Below are 18,234 nucleotides of genomic sequence, written 5' to 3' on the forward strand. Positions count from 1 at the left end.
GACATCTGGATTATAGAATCGTAATAGTATTATTACAATTACTACTACTATTATCATTACTAAGTTACTGTACTATACTAACTGAGGACCTATATATTTTTAAAATATTTAAATTGTAAAATATAGTCAATTAAAGCATATTATTTCTTTCATAACACATCTATGTCTGTCTTAATCAAGACATTGCTTTCAATTATTTCTTATAACTTGGTTTTATGGGCAAGAAAAAACTGCACAAAACTAGGTATTTTACAGTTTGGCAGGTAAGGATATTTTAGTATAATATATATCAGCATCTTAAAAACAAAATATATATGATATTTATTTTAAGTTTAGTTCAATTTAACATCATATCTGTAAAGACAGGGGCACTATATACTCTGGAGAAAAATGCCCAACATCACAGTGGTTGCAGAATGATGTCATGTACTTGTCTCTAGCCTAGAACTCAGGATTTAACAACATTCATACTAGCTATGTGAGATAAGCAGATGAGTACTTCAAATGATATGAGCAAAATAAATAAATGAATAAATAAATAAAACATGCTACCATTTATTTTTCCTAATTTCTTGGAATAACCAAACCATTTTTCTTCTTTTGTAAGAAACATTTTTTCATTGTGAAAATTGGTATTAAAATGTTTGCATATTTAATAATGTGTACATAGATTTCTGGGTTATAATGGCCGATTTGTTCTCACCTATCAGCCGATTGTAAACATTAAAAAATGCAAAGGATGAACCGGATAGAAATATTGATCAGTTGTTCATCCACTAACTAACTCAAGCATGTGTGCCCTCTTTATATTTCCATTATCCTCCATGGTATGCACAGGAAACTTAGATTGGAAAATTTAATTAGAGCTAACAATTACATCATGTTTTCTATGTGCTAGTTATGTTTCTAAGAAGTCTACATTTTCAAAGTAATATCAATATCACATCCAGTTTACATACTAGGTGTTATTATCATTGCCAATATGTAGAAAGGGAAATTGGGACACAGAGAATTTGGGTCATTTGCTAAAGGTTGCACAGGAATTAAGTAGTAGATATGAGTCCAGATTCTATAATCAAAGTTCTTAAACTGTGATACTATAGATCTTACCCTCTTTAACTATTGCTTTTTATTATCTCTTTCTTCTCTCAACTACCTCTAGTTTCTAATTTACTTGTAAATCTGCAAGAGAAACTTTAGAATATATATTCATTATGTAGAGTATTAACAGAACACGGGCAGCAAGCTTTTATGCTGAATTTATAAAACCTCAAAGCCAAAGTATGTTCGTTAATTTTTACTTGTCATTGGCAGTATCTTGGAATTACAGATTACATTTCTGCTAATAATAGCTTGTAAATTATTAGCAGACACCATTAAGATCCTTTCCCTTTTTACTCTTTAAATTATTTTGAAACTTGATATTAAATGATGATATTATATGTTTCCAAGTTGATTTTTAAAGTCATATATATTATTGACTTTAATATTATAATACTTGGAATACAAGTTCTTTCAAAGTACATGTAACCTAAAAAGACACAATTCAAAAACAATATTTATGCTTGTAAAAGCTAGAAATGTATTATATCTTTTCCACGGTGTCAGTTACAAACTTTTGGTTTTTTCACAGCTGATTGCTGACAGATGAGATGCTAACATTTCCACTCTATAAAGCTGAAGGAAGGACTGGGGCATGTCTTCAGGGGTTAGTAAATATTACCTCCCCAGATCCTTCCTTGCCTATACCTTGTGGATGGTCAACATATAAATAGGATTCTGAAGAGCTTTCCTGCTCTCACGTGATAACTTTCAGATGAATTGTAAGGGCACTTTGCAGATGTAAAAGCAAATCCAAATCAAAGGTAACAGGAAAAACAAAACTAAACCCTGTAGCAGATGACTTTATTATGGGTTGCGCTCTGTCCTCCCCAAAGATATGTTAAAGTCTTAACCCTGAGGACTTCAGAATGTAAACTTTTTTGGAAATAGGGTCATTGAAGATGTAATTAGATACTGTAAGATGCGGTCCTGCTAGAGTAGGGTGGACCCTCAGTCCAATATGACTGGTATCCTTTGAAGAAGGGACAAAATGATGTGAAAACAAATACACGGAGAGAAGCTATTTAACTGCAGAGGGAGGGACTGGAGTGATGCACCTACAAGCCAAGGAATGCCTGGCGCTACCGGAAGCTGAAAGAGGCAAGAAAAGACTCTCCCCCGCAAGAGGCTTCAGATAGAGCATAGCCCTGCCAACACCTCCATCTCAGACGCTGAGCCTCCAGAACTGACAGAGAGGTTGTCTGAGTCACCCAGTTTGTGGTACTTTGTTATGGCCACCTTAGGAAACTAATATAAACTTGGATGTAGCAGAAACTTGAAACAATTATAGGTGAGTGCTGTCAATGCCATTTTCCAGTGATGAGCAATTTTCTCTTTGGACTCAGAAGTGGGTCCTAGATTTGGTCAGATCATGTGTCATACCCAGCCAGTGGTTAAAGTAGTGTAGACATGTTAATGAAAACTAAAAACTATTATAAAATTAAAAAGTAAGAAACAAAACCAAAAACACAGTATATTTGAATATGTCAGACATGCATAGATCCAAGTGACGTGCCTTAATTATAAATTCATTTTAACTGAATTATGTCATTTCTTTACTAGAAATGTAAAATTCTAAAGAGTTTCATTCTTGAAAAATAAATTATGACATGTATGACAACATGAATATCTTAATTAAAAGTTTTCGAACTTTACCTTAAAATTCCAGAGTTTCATTCCTTGAATCCCAGGGCCTGGGACTTAGTAACTACTCATTAAATGTAAGCTGAGTTAAAGAAGATAATGAAAACGGTGTGTTTTTTAATTACCTAGAATGACAAGTCAATTTGCTCACAAGGTCACTTTGATATGAAGTCTCTAAACTACGTTACACTATCTCAAAACTTGAAATACTTGCATAGTAAGACCGATATTCCACATTGCTGGATTTTTTAAGTAAGCCATAAAATTAAATATGAAACGTGAATGGCATGATGTTGTGGAAATAGACAATTGAATTTTTTTTTTTTTTTAAAACTATATTTCCTGTTAAGCACAGCAGCAAAATCCACTTTAAGATCCACTATAGGAATTACCATGGACTCAGCAACACTCCTCAGGGCTATCAGCAATTTCCTAGTCACCCTGGAGTGGCTTCTTCTCTCCTTTGCTCCCTAAAAACCTATATATATTTGTGGAGAAATCTTATGTCCATCATTTTATATTTCCATCACTATCCGCAACTAATTTAGGTTCTTAAATCTGGGTATTTCAATTTCCTTCAGCAGTCTGTCTCAGTAACAGACACATTAAAATATTCCTATTTTTCCAAAATGGCTCACATAAAGACCTTCTGTTTATTAAAATATTCTCTTCTCTTTAATAAAAATTTGTCTATATGTATCATTTTGGTGGCAATTTTCAAAGAAATGAAATTTAATAATGTTGACATAGTATTAAAATCAGATTTAATATACCTGATCTTTGATAATTAAGAATGTACTGGAGTAGGTCAATAATTGAATACCTTCTTAAATCACTTATTTACAATATGTTATAGATGTACTCAATTGCTGTTCAGTAATGCCCTTGAATACCAGATAAACAAGCTTCCATTGACTGATAGAAAATGAAACATTACAAAAACTCCAGAATATATCTGGAGATATTTTATAAATTCTATAAGAGAGAACTGGCAATTCCTTTAGGTATTTAAGGTATAGAAACCTGTCAAAAGTAGGTATCTCTTTTAAATTGTACATCATATAAATGTTACTTAAAGTTAATACTGCTGTTAGAGTAGTCAAAATTTTCTCTTAAAAATATTTTATGTCTATAGTCAAATTATATGCATAAAATATTTTTTTATATAGCATAAATTCACACAAATGTAAATATATTGTATATGCTATACTTAAATGAGCTTGTTAATTTAGTCATTAATCTTACCTGAGTTAGTTCATTGATATCTACAAGTCCATTACTGTCGGCATCAAAATATTTAAACATTTGATCCACCAGCAACTTCTTCCGAAATACGTCATCACCGTTAGGGTTTTCATTGTCTTGTGTAACATATTTTTGATTTTGTAAATCTAAAAGCATGCTTTTCATCTTGCTGTATTCAGTGGCCTCGCAGTTATCTCCTGTAACAGAAGAACTAAGTTATTTTCAAAACAATATTATTAGAAAGGAATCATTTATTTTATTAATGTTTTAAGCTGATATCTAGTAGATAACATACTTTGTACATAATATTTATGTTTCTACTTGCATACTTTACTACTTGTACAAGGAAAAAAGAATGGGCTATTTACATGAGAGGATAGAAAATTTTCATTAGTATCAAACCCAATAAAGACACAAATATTGTGTGTTTTCTCGATGACAAAGTCATTGATTCTATGAATGCACATAGAAAAACATGATAGGTTCAACTGGCTCCAATGTTTAAATACACTACCTTAGTTTAACTCCTCACTATACATGTCTATAGTAATAATTTCACAGGTTTTGAACATGAGGTTCAGGGAGATGAAATGGCTCACCCAAACAAAGGGTTAGATTGTGCTGGATTTTGTGCTTAAACTGATATATATCTGGCTCCAAAAGAGTATAGCAAGTTTTTAATTGGAAATATATATATTTTTTACATTTGGATTTGTTTTGAAGAAGTTTGTGTGTGTGTGTGTGTATTTACATTTTTTCTTGATTCTATTTTTAATGATGCTAAGCTCATATTTGTTTTCTTCCAAAAGTTTATTTATTTACTTATTTTTCTGATATTCATCTATTTCTCTGTTTAGAGTCTTGGTGTATAATATGAAATATGTTTCCATTTTGTATCTTTAAGTCTTAACCTGTCAATTTCATTTCCACAGCTAAAGTATGAGCTTACTGAAGAAACAATGCATTACAGATTTTCAGTATCTCCCATAAAATAACCAGCAGAATACTGGGAACTTCACAGTTAATGGAAATAGTTGCTTGGCTTAATATCTTCAAAAATAACTGCAATTGCTCTAATATCTTGACATAATTATTTTACAAAGGAGTTTTCTTACAGTAGTCCCCATGCTGATGTCTTTATAATACATTGAAATGAAATGTGCTTACTATTGATAGTAAATGTGATTTAAAATGTATACAGAAAATACAATGTGTAATGTAATTTATAAATGAAAAAGTAGGCATTATATTAGCTGAGAATTTTCACAATATATTTTTTTAGGACAAAACCTAACTTTATAGTTGTGATGCATTTCGACAATTAAGCTGTGACAGAATCTACAATATTTCTAAAGATTTTAAAATATATGTCTGAGAAGCATGGGGTTGAGGTCTCATTCTTTTTCCAGACAAGATGGAAAACAATCTCTTCCAGAGAGATGAGAGACTATCTTGTTTTTCAAAGACAGTGAAATGGCTTCTGTTTTTCAGCAATTTTAGTGTTTAGCAATCCTGTCAAGAACTTCTTTTTTTACAAGATGTAAACTTTGTACCACAAATTAAGTGAATTTTGCACTATTCTGTTCTCAGTAAAGAATAATAATAAGAATATGTTTTCATAATAGAACAGAAATCACTGACAAAAGAGAAAAGTAATCAAGTCCATAGAGATAGGTAACAATTTTGGTGTCTGTGAAAGATACATAAGAGGAGTCTTCAAATACGTGTGCGTGTGTGCGTGCAGCAGGAAGAGAGAGAAAACCATTCCAACAGCCCTCCCTGGGATTTCTGTATTTGACCTTGGACCTGTCTGTCCTTTCATTTGACTGATGGGAAGGAGGATGGAGTCTGGGGGAACTGACCTGTGTCCATCCATGATGAGCAGGTGAGAACATGGGAAATAGAATTTAAGTGCTGAACACCTTTTAACTAATATTTGAAATTTGACATGAGGAGATACAATTTTAGGTTGTTACACTCTAATTTTGATCAAATCAAGTAATACAATCATCATCATGCTCTCTCTATAGATACTTTTTCCCAAATTGTAAATTCCCTGGCAAGTCCAGGTATTGAGGTAGTTGCTGGCAATCCAAAGAAAACAAAAATAAAAGCATTGAAGTTAAGGCATTCACATTCTATGGAAATGTGCAATAAACAGTCCTAAAATTATGTAAAACTTTGTAGAATTTAGAGATTTTAAATAATCGCTGTTACAGATCTTTTTTAGTAATAAATAGATACATCTATTATTAATATATAGATTACATGTAATGCAGGCTTTCTATGTGCCAGGAACTTTTTATGTATTAAATCACTTAACTCTCACGACAATCCAACAAGAAAGACCTTATAATTACCACTATTTTACAGATGAAGAACTAAGACACAGAGAGATTAAATAACTTGTTCAAAATTACAGAGCTAGAAAGGAGCACAGTGATTTTTACACCCAGGCATTATCTCCTTTAGTCTTTATTCTCTACTTTTCTCATCTTCAGAACTGAGTTTAAAATCAACTTATACATGGATTCAGTAAATTTGTCCAAGGATTATTTGGAAAGTGAAAAACAAATATAATAATAAACTCCAGGCAATATCATTGCTTAAATTGCAGGTAGAGAAAAAAGAACTTGCAAAGGGAGAGAGAGAACAAGAAAAGGAGTATCTGAGAAATAGCAAGAAAACTATAAGTACCAAAGAGGAAGCTAACGGGAAAAGAACTTTTCAAGAAAGAGGGTGTGATGAAATGTTAAATGTTTCAGAGTAAAAATAAGATAAGAAATGAAACATGCTCATTAGATTCCTTAAATTGGAGGTAATTGATGACAATAAAGGGAAATTTTAGTGAATAAATGGGAAAGTCCTATTACAATGGGTTAAAATGAGTAAAAACAAAATGACGATTTGGAAATATTAAATGTTTACCACCCTTTTAATAAGTATCAATATAAAAAAATAGAATGAATGAAAAAGAATAGATATTTAGAAATAAACATCAATGTATATTAAGAAATCATGGCCTCATCCAAGAAAAATTTCAAGAAGGAAGTTAAGAAATTTTAGTTTGTTGATTTGTTTGCTTTGGTAGGATTCCTTTCTCAATACTTAATCAACCGATGGTGTTAGGAAAAGAAACCTGACACCTGCTGGTGTTAGGCAGCGAAAGGAAAGAAAACTTGTCCTGGACTCGCTTGGTACTCTTGGGGACCAGTAAGAGATCACCTCTGCTGTGCCTGTTCTAGACACTGAGGACAAGACGAATGAGGTCACCACCTGATGGTACCTATACCATCCTCCTGCCCATGAATGCAGATTCCAGGGCTGTACTGACTCTGGACTCAGAGTGATTCTAGGGCAGTTAAAATCCACCTAGTCTTGTGGGGCCTGGAAGAAGACAGAATCTCTGACTTTCTTTTTTTTTTTCTTTTTTTCTCATTTAAGTAATAGATTCATAATTTTATTCAAACTAAACTATTTTGTGAAACAAAAAACATGCTTGATAATGCCACATGGCCAAAACATGCATGATATTCCTGTATTCTTATTATGTGCACAAGTTCTCACTTGTTTTGATTTTTTAAATTGATTTTTATTGGAGTATGGTTGATTTACAATGTTGTGTTAGTTTCTGCTGTACAGCAAAGTGAATCAGTCATACATATATACATATCCGCTCTTTTTTAGATTTTGTTCCCATATAGGTCATTACTTAGTATTGAGTAGAGTTCCCCATACTGTACAGCAGGTTATTGTTGGTTATTTTATATATAACAGTGTGTATATGTCAATCCCAATCTCCCAATTTATCCCTCCCCCCTCCCCCGCTTTCTCCATTGGTAACCATAAGTTTGTTTTCTACATCTGTGACTCTGTTTCTGTTTTGTAAATAGGTTCATGTGTACCCTTTTCTTAGATTCCACATGTAAGTGATATCCTGTGATATTTGTCTTTCTCATTCTGACTCTCTGACTTTCAAATGGTCACACCTGTGTATTGGCAAGGCTTCTCCAAGACTCTACTGAACTGAGGATAATTACGTTTTATATATCTGATAGTACCACCATCAGTTTTGAGTACATGATAAGTGCTCAAAATTATAGATTCTATCAGTTATGCTTAACACTACTTTTTCAAAGCCTATAATTTGTTATCTCTTTGAAATTACACTTTTATCCTTCCCTTCCATCCATCATTAAGAAGTACCAATTCCTTTCAACATAAAAATAATCAAATCTAAGTATATAAGAACATTACTTCTCTTTTTAGCATTTATATTTCAAATTTGATTAATTTGATCCTAATATAAGCTGAAATCTTAGAAATTAAAAGGATACAAATTAAATGTTTTTATTTTAGCATCAATTATTTTCATATATTAGAATGCATACTGGAATTGTTTTTTCCTCAAACTATTAAACAATTGCTAAAAGAAAACTTTTACATCTTTTTAATATGTAAACATTTTTAAAAATGTAAATATTTTCTAAAATGTGTTTTAGAAAAATACTTTGCATTTATAACATAAGAAATGTATGAAAACTTTAGTATGTTGATTTAATATACATCTATGAATAAATTCAACATGGAAAACTATTATATTTAAATTCATTTGTAAATTGTTAAACTGTGTGTTTGAAGGAATTAAAATTATCTTGGTTAAAAGTAGTCTGAACAAAATTAAAATAAACTTTAACTGGAGTATCTACTAAAATATGGAAAATCTAATGGTGTAAATTGTTTTATATTACATAAACTTTACTTAAAAGTTCTTATTAAAACGTTTACAGTTACACATAAAATTAATGTAAAACTGTTATGTTTCAGATACTATTCTAATTCTGGAAATTTACTAATACAAGCACACCTACACATACCACTTCACAACTTTGTACATTTGAAGAGCCATGATTTCCTCATGGAGAGGGAATTTTTTTTTTTTTTTTTTTTAAACAGTAGACTTACTTTTCAGAGCAGTTTTATTTTCACAGAAAAATTGAGCAGAAAATACAGATTTTCCATGTACCCTTTGCCCCCCCATATGCACAGACTCCCCCACTATCAACATCCCCACAAAAATTGATGAACTTACATTGATGTCATTATCACAAAACCCCTATATTAGAGTTCATTAGTACATAGGGTTCTTGGTGTTATATACTCCATGGGTTTTAACAAATGTATAGTGACATGTGTGCACCTGTATCTACAGAGTAGTTTCACTGCCCTAAAGATCCTCTGTGCTCTCTGCCTATTCATCTCTCCATCCTCCTTAACCCCTGACAAACACTGACCTTTTTACTGTCTCCATAGTTTTGCCTTTTCCAGACTGTCATAGATTTGGAATTGTATACAATATGTAGACTTCTCAGATTGGCTTCTGAGAAGTCAATGCATTTAAGATTCCTTTGTGTCATGGCTTGTTTGCTCATTTCTTTTTATCACTGAATAACATTCCACTGTCTGCATGGACCACAGTTTATTTATCCCCTTACCTACTGAAGGACATCTTTATTGCTTCCAAGTTTTGGCAATTTTGAGTAAAGCTGCTGTAAACATCCATGTTTAGGTATCTGTGTGGACTTAAATTTTCAAATCCTTATCCTAAGGAGCATAATTACTGGATTGTATGTAAGATTATGTTTAGTTGTGTACAAATCACCAAACTGCCTTCCAAAATGGCTGTACCAGTTTGCATTCTTATCGGCAATGGATGAGAGTTCCTGTTGCTCCAAACCCTCACCAGCACTTGGTGTTGTCAGTGTTTTGGACTCACCATTACAATAGGTGTGTAGTGGCGTCGCGTTGTCTTACAGGGAATTTTTTAAATGAATGAGGGACTATATTTTACAAGAGACGTTGGTTCCATAACCTTTCCCCCACTCTCTGCACACACACAATGTGACTTGGCTTAATTTAACATCTCCTTAAACGTTGTTGACTAGTTAAATGAAAATGATTAAAAACACAATTAATTCAATTGACATGCTTACTGATTAATTTTGGGAATTAGTCTTACTGGAAATAAAAGGAAAGTACTGTGAGTTAAATATTAATTCTCCAAACACTTTGTTCCTTATGATGTAACTTTTTTCAATTATATGCCACATGGTCATTGACAACTGCCTACATCTATACAAGCAGTATTAAAAAGGGGTTTGACTTTCTAGCTTGGCAAATGTGATATTATAATTTCAATAAAGGTGTTCTAGTAACCAGGTCACTTTGCTCTCTTTACCCTGAAAGAACATTAATTAAAATGCTTTTGAGGGACAAGATTAGGTATCCCATGCTCTGTTTTCAATTATATTCTTCAAAGGTGACATACTTTGGAGCAAGTAGGCAGCTTAGCTCTTACTATCCCCATCCTCTCTCATCACCCTCACAAACAGAATCACATATTATAAAGTAAAGATGCAGAGAATGCTGGCAGAAAACACAACAAAATAAAACAGAGCACAATACAATGATGATGGTAATCTAGAATGCTTGGGAACCTTAGTGAAAAATGTATATTTATCTTACCTGAAATAAATATAACTTGTAATATAATTATCACAATTGCTCAAGTGTGTGATTTTACCGTTTAGTAAATTAACAGTCTTTTAAGTCATTATCTTTATAGTTAAAACCAAGAAAATATAGTATGCTTCATATGAAAAGGCATACCTCCTAAAGAATATGTGATAAGTAGCTAATGATATCAAACAGTTTATGAAATAAGTTTTTCCTAATTAATTATTGTTTGTTTTCTGGCAACCTTTCTACAAATATTTTGTACACAATGTGAAGGGCTTTCATCTTTTCACATTTTTGCAATTGCTGTTAAAGTATGAGTGCATATTGCCTTAAAAATTATACTACACAGTTCTTACAGTTCTCATTGTGGTAGTCTGTGTTTTATAGAGGTTTTTAATTTTGATTTATATTATCTGGATTTATAGTATTTCAAGGAGTAAAGACATATAAAAGATATTCTTGAATTTTTAAAAAATTTGATGAAAGTAATTTAAAAAAGTAATCAAGTTATGAAAAAGTGTCTATCCCTGAATCAAGTAGAGTCAAAACTAAGACTCATGTACCTCCATTAAGAGCAGGACTCTTAGTACTTCTGAACACTAAATAATCTTGTCCAATAATTTCATCACAGTACTCAAATATGTGGTTTTCAATGAAAATTGTATTGTTTGCATTGATCTTACAGAAGATATGCTATTCATATCCATGAAGCCATAGGTATATAATGATTTTAATCCAATATATACACAGCAATTATTGTGTGCTGGCACTGTTCTAAGTATTTTACAGACAGCTCATTTAATCTTTAAAATGATCCTGTGAAGAAAGTACAATTACTATACCATCTCCATGAAACATAATAAGCCCAATAACAGGATTGACATTTGACTTTACATGAAAGATTAAGAAAATTCTGACCCAATAATTGTAAGCGCATCATACTAGTTAACTCAGACATTTCTCATGAGGTACACAGGACTCACAAGTTGCATCTATTTGTCTCTTGAGAAGATAGAGAAGCTTTAATTATTCTTTCTTTTATGTTACTCTACAAATTTGTGTGAAATTCTGTCAAGAATTTACAGTTTTCTGAGGACTGTCTGCATACATATATTCATGTATATGAATATACATATTCAATAATAAATCATGTGTCTTTTCTCCACTACATTGAGAGAGAGAGAGAGGTCTTTTGGTTGGTAGGATTTTTAATTTCCCCAACAATCATTAGGAATGCTGCATAATATTGACAGAAATGACTCTCCAAGCCTGTCTAAACAACATAACTTCAAAAATGTGAATCAAATGGAGATATTAACAGGCAAACTTGATAAACCACAATGATAGAGAAACATTAATACTTCTAGGTGGGAAATGTAGATCAAGCAGCCATTAAGCATAGTGCCTTGGTGTGGAGAAAACCCAGAAATATACTCTTACAGGAATATAGTACTCTTCTATAAGCATCAGGTTTAATGCTAAATTTATATACAGTAGAAGGTTGAGGTTGAGTTACTTTCTTCCTGAAGTTTATAGTTTGGTGTTAAGTTTCCAAGTTATGAGCATAAGCATATGTCTTTTACTGGTCACTGAATATCTTATTCAGTCAAGAGTTCATATATATCTTGTCTCAGAATATCTCAGTTACACTTTGTCTTATTTATCACAGAAAAATACAAAAATGATAGCAAAAAACAGGATTTCTTCTATGGTTTCTACTTTATATATTTTCTATATAGCCTATTCATTATTTCCCATCAAGCAAACAAAAGAGATAATAGTCATGAATGGGCATCAACCCCCAGCTATGTCTTTATCCTATTAAATTTAACATAAAGAAATATTCTTTCCAAAGTACATCTAATTCTAAGCAACAGTAAATATTCAAATACCATTATACACTAAACATCACAACAGTAACATTTATAGTATTGTTCTCTTGTTTTATGATAAATACTTTCATACAGGCTCAACGTTGAAGTGGGTTAGTATATGTCACAATTTATAGCTTGGATTTGGGAAGAGATCTTTTGTATGTATTGTATGTGTGTGGGGCAATATCACTTTATTGGATTTTTTTATCTTGATACAATGATATGTACAAATAATTTATTTGAATAAATGTAAACTGTAAAAAACCATGTCCCTGGGGTAGTCACTATGTGTTGTCATTATTTCTTTTAAGAAAAGCTGACCGTCAGGAGACATTGTCCAATGAGAATACTTTGATATTTCACATTTCAATTGGTCATAGCATGGATGCTAGCACTAATTGCCTCCTCTTTGACCCCAAACCAACCAAATAAACACAAATGATTCTACCAATTTGTGTCTCTGTAGAAAAGGATCACCCAATGCTCTCAAGAGTCCTGGTAGCAGCAGTTAAATAGTTCAGTCATGGACAAAAGACTTCTTCAACTGGACTGCTATTCTCTATTACATAATGATTCTTTGGAATATTTCCAAAGTAGACCCCTATTTTTGTCTGAAATTGCAATAACATAAAATACTATATATTAAGAACACTTGGTCATATATTGCCTACATGCAACATCTATTGTTTTGTTTTCTGGAAGACTATAAATGTTATCTGTTCAATTCTTCAGTGTTACATATATCATAGAAATATGATACTATTTGACATTTTATTTTAATTTACACACAGTCACACACAATAAGTAACAAATATTTATTTAGTCCTACACTTTCTTATGGGTATGCACCATGTTTAACAATAGCTCATCATGACCTTGACCAAAGATTTATAAGAGATAGCAAAGGCTGAGGACAAATGATATAAGGGATGTGAATAGGAGGACATGGGGTAATTAATACTGGAAAGTTTCTACATTAAGTATAAACTGTATGTGTCTTCCGTAGAAATTGGGCTTATGAGACAGTGAGTAAATAAATATAGGGGAAATGATAAATTAATCTTTTTTTAAAAATAGAACAATTTTATTCTTTCATTATAGTTCTTTGGAGATATTTTCAACAAAACATAGTAAATATTCCACATATTAGAGAAAACAAACATTTCCTGATGTTAATAATAGAAAAAAATTTGAAAACAAGTTTTTCACCAACAAAAACTGAAAAACAGTCATATTTTTGACAGAAAATAGGTCAGATTTGATTCATGGGCAGTTGATGACTTCCTAGTTAGGTCAACGGCAAATGTTTTCCATAAATTTATAGCTTAATTTTGTTCATCTAAGGTAAAAATTATATTGAGAGTACATGATATGATAAAAGCATTTAATCCAAAATATGGTAGTGGCAAAGGTGTACTGAAATTAATAACAGCTCCCAATGCTTTTGAACATGTATAATAAATAAGGTACCACTAGTAACAACTATAATTAATAGCCATTTAATCAGTCTTGATAAAATATACTTTGAAAGTCTCCCAGAAATTGAGAAAATGAATAGTCCTAGAGACTGAATAACAGATACTTTGGTAAGTTGAGTGTTTTCCCCAGCCCACTAAATTATTGGCTTTCAAAAAGAAAAAAAAAAAAAAAAATGAAGAACTGAAGCAGAACCTAATCAAATTGTCAGCTAATTACCAATTTAAAAATAATTTATAACACTGTATCACTGTGTGATTTTTAGCCCATAAACTGGAAGGAGTTCAAAGATCGATTGACCTGTTATGTCAGAGTCCAGTCAAAAAGCAAAACCAAACTAGATATTTCAAACAGGAGACAAGGGGCTTCCCTGGTGGTGCAGTGGTTGAGAATCTGCCTGCCAATGCAGGGGACACGGGTTCGAGCCCTGGTCTGGGAAGATCCCACATGCCGCGGAGCAACTAGGCCCGTGAGCCACAACTACTGAGCCTGCGCGTCTGGAGCCTGTGCTCCGCAACAAGAGAGGACGTGATAGTGAGAGGCCCGCGCACCGCGATGAAGAGTGGCCCCTGCTTGCCACAACTAGAGAAAGCCCTCGCACAGAAACGAAGACCCAACACAGCCAAAAATAAATAAATAAATAAAAAATAAGTAAAAATTAAAAAAAAAAAAGAAAGTAAAATCAATCCCCCCCAAAAAAAAAAAAAAAAAAAAAACGCAACAAAACAAAACAGGAGACAATATAGGGAACTGGTTTCCCTGTTGTTAAAGCATTAAGTGAAAAATAAAAAACAAAAAAATCTTGAAGTAACTCAGAGACAACTGCAGGAAGTAGCTACACCCTCAAGAGTTGGGGGAGCTTTTAAATGAGATGAATTTGAGGTAATTGTGGATGCTGGTAGAGGCCTCAGTGAGGGAAAAGAAAACATAGTCAGTTAAGAAGCTCTGTAGTCTAAGAAGAAAGGAACGGTTTGATGAATTGGCTTTGTGTCATTGGTGAATGCATGGAAGCTGAAGTTTGATTGTTAAGGGAGGGCATGTGTAAATGTGAAGTAAAGATGTTCCTGGTCAAAACATGACTGTGAGCATTTTTTAGGAGTACTAAGACACTGCTGACTTAAAAAGAGACCACACAAACGCTGTCTAGTTTGGTGGAAGAAGGAATGAAGATAGATTTATGACACATCTTCATATGCTAAGGCCCATTCCTTGAAAAGGGAAAAATATCAGCTAACTGTAATTGAAAGTAGGGTTCTGGCTGCTCACTGCTCAAAAGCAATTAAAAAGGCAAGGTTGGTGAAAAGGAAAGTGTGCTTTATTTTGGAGGCAAGCAATGCAGTGGGGAAGACTCCTGTCCAAAGGCCAACTCACCCCCAATGACAGCCAGTGGGTGAGAGATTTTGTAGACGGATGGAGGGGGCTACACGCAGAAAGAGCACAGTCAGCTCTGACGGTCACCTTGAAATTGGTCCTGCAGTGGTCTGACCAGTGTCATCTTGTCATCTTGATGGTTTTAAGTACAGTTAGTCTTTAGTTCCAGGGTCGGTTTGTTACCGTTTCTTTGAGGCCAGTTCTTGGAATTGTGGCAGCTTATGTTATGGCTACCGCCTGGTCATCATGTAGTTAAATTCTTTTACCTGGTGGGGGTTTCAGTATCTACAACACAGCTCACAGGATATGGCTCAGAATATTATCTGTAGCCCCCTTGAGGAGGAACTAAAAGTCCTTGACTTTGCTTAATGACTGAACTATTATTATTATTTGGTCTCGTTTGACTGTTTTCCTTTGTTCTGCTTTTTCTCACTTCTCTTATTAAACTTATTCTTTGGCTAAAAGATTTCTACAGACAAAAGGCAGGCTGAGGACGTGGGGGACAAGGACCATAGGGTCCTGCTCCATTTCATAACTGCTGCAAATTAGATAGAAGAATATGAGGACAAGGGAAGTTGCCTTTCTCTGAAATGCAAAAGTTTTCTGTGAAATCCAGCTGACATCTTGATTTTTACCATATGCATGGATATGTGTGTGTGTGTATAAATAAAACAAAATCTGTGGTTATATTCATATGAATAAGAACAGTGGTGTAGAGATATATTCCTCTGACATAGTATTGACTTATGTTCACAAAAAGGCTATGGGTTGTTTTATCAAAGTCCAAGATAATGTTACATAACGAAAAGTTGCTTTTTCATCGAATTGACTTTTCTTAAGTTAATTTTGCTACAACCTAAAGGCATATGAGTTTTGAATACGTTTACATAAAAAATTCATTAAAATGTGTGAAATTTCTAAAGTCAATAGAGAGATGTAAAATTCCCAATTTTCACCTTATGAATAAATAGCAGAAGAGAATAACTTAAGTATTTGTCCTTTCCATGAATTTTTCCAGATGAAAATGAATAACAAACTCTTTGTATTTAAAGTCATTCATTTTTACAAGTGAGTTGTGGAATTACTTAATAAACACATTTTAAAACGATGTCTGGCTTTCTAGTTTCTGGGGATAGAAGAAAACCAAAATTTTGCCTTTACATACACTCCAAAATTCATATTTATTTAATTTCTTGATTGAGTTACCTGTTATGAACAATGGACATAAAAAACATCTTCTCTTTGAAGATAACATACATTAATGTTCATATGCCTATATTTGTATGTTTGTGTATATAATACAAAATATAAAATGGTTTAGTGTTTTATAATATAAAAATATAAAATGGTTTAGTGATATTGTATTCTCTCCAATTAAATTTATTTCTCCTTGGCTTCATAATTAAAATAATGACCATTGCTTTTTGTAATTTGTGTCTAAAGATTTTCACTTGTGATTTGAACGTCATTTAGGCCATATACTGATTTCTAGTATAGCTTGGTAAATAAGTTTGGAATAAACAAAGACATTATTAGGTGTTCCCAATGGAAAGTTACTCATTATTTATAGCATGACTTTCTGGGTTATATGACTTTAGCCTTTCATTGCCTTTGAAATATTTTACTACCTGGTAAATTGCAGATAACTGATACCAATGGAAAATAATTCTTGCCTATGGACTTGCAAATGAATTTTGTCTGGAAAAGATTCAATTGATTTCTATTCCTTTTTTTGTGGAAAAAGCCAGGTTTATGTCTATTTGTAATTTCATTTCCACAATTGTTTACACCACATAAATGTATGGCTCTTTGACTTCATTGAACTGAATATAAATCTGCCTAGTTCCCTCTTAAATAATGAGTTAATTAAATATTTAACATGTTAAATTTATATTTGTAAGAAATTCATGATTTTACCTTGAAAAAGTATCCTTTAACATTCTAGATATCTGATTCATTTTTCTTAGAAGAAGAAAAAAAGGATTAATACAAACTCAAAGTTCTTGTAATTGTTTAAGATATAAGTGATTATATATCACTTATATAATACATAAATGACTATATATAGGCAAATTTAAATATAATTCCTGCAATATAAACAAAGAATGTAACAAGGAAAGATATTGTAAATAGAAAACTTATAGAACACCTTTCAGTTTTAATTTTTTGATTCTTTATTACTACACAAAATAAGCTTTAAAAAAATAGAACTCACTAACTGAATTAACTCTTGACCTTTCTAAAGTAAACCTCCTATACTTATTCTACCAGTTTACTCTAAATAAATAGTTCTTTTATTGTTTTTAATCATTAAAACATCCTTTCAAGGAGAAAATAATATATATATATATATTTTATTTTGGTATACTGAAATAATGCAAAAATATCATGATCTATTATTTCCTAAAGACACGAAATTTTGATTGGTTAGATTCAAAAGAATTTCCAATTACTATGCACTTCTAACAAGGTCCTTTAGACTTTACTGCACCTTCTAGTGAATTAAGAAAAGCACTCAGTTAGGTGGCCAAAACTCTGGATACCAAACTTAGCAAGCAAATACTGCCTTTGTGGAAAGAGGAAAACGCTGGTGAATACAACACTTCATAGACAGAAGAAAGCTCTTCTTGGTGAATATACCCCACCTAGGGTGCCTGGTTTGAAAAGTGAGATGTAGTTTTAATTTCAGCCTCACTCATTGCCTTGTCCCAGTGCCTTTATGCCCTGGACAGCTGATGGCAACCTTGCCTCTATCGTTTTGTACTGGGCATCATTTTTGTATTTTACTTTAAGTTAAGCATTCTATTATAAATTCTAACAAAGCCCTTTTTCATGAACAAGCCTCTATTTTTTTACACCATTATATGCATTACATTATCATAGTGCTTCATATATCATGTAAAGAGATCAGCCAATAATATATAAAATAATGATAAAAGTACCATGAAAATACTACTATTAATAGATATCTTCTTAGAGAAAAATATATCTGATAGACAAGAAA

General features: G+C 32.3%; 1 protein-coding gene across 5 annotated transcripts in view; it reads right to left on the minus strand.

Moving 5' to 3' along the window:
* FSTL5 (follistatin like 5) overlaps positions 1–18,234 on the minus strand; it is a 773,228-nt gene that overhangs the window by 375,325 nt on the left and 379,669 nt on the right. For all 5 annotated transcript variants that reach the window (XM_007184135.3, XM_007184134.2, XM_028167007.2 and 2 more), the window contains one exon: positions 3,991–4,187. In XM_007184135.3, the coding sequence (XP_007184197.2) occupies positions 3,991–4,187 (197 nt within the window). The remainder of the gene's footprint in view (positions 1–3,990; positions 4,188–18,234) is intronic.

The sequence above is a fragment of the Balaenoptera acutorostrata genome, chromosome 5 (genome assembly GCF_949987535.1).
Source record: "Balaenoptera acutorostrata chromosome 5, mBalAcu1.1, whole genome shotgun sequence".
NCBI classification, from domain to species: Eukaryota; Metazoa; Chordata; class Mammalia; order Artiodactyla; family Balaenopteridae; genus Balaenoptera; species Balaenoptera acutorostrata.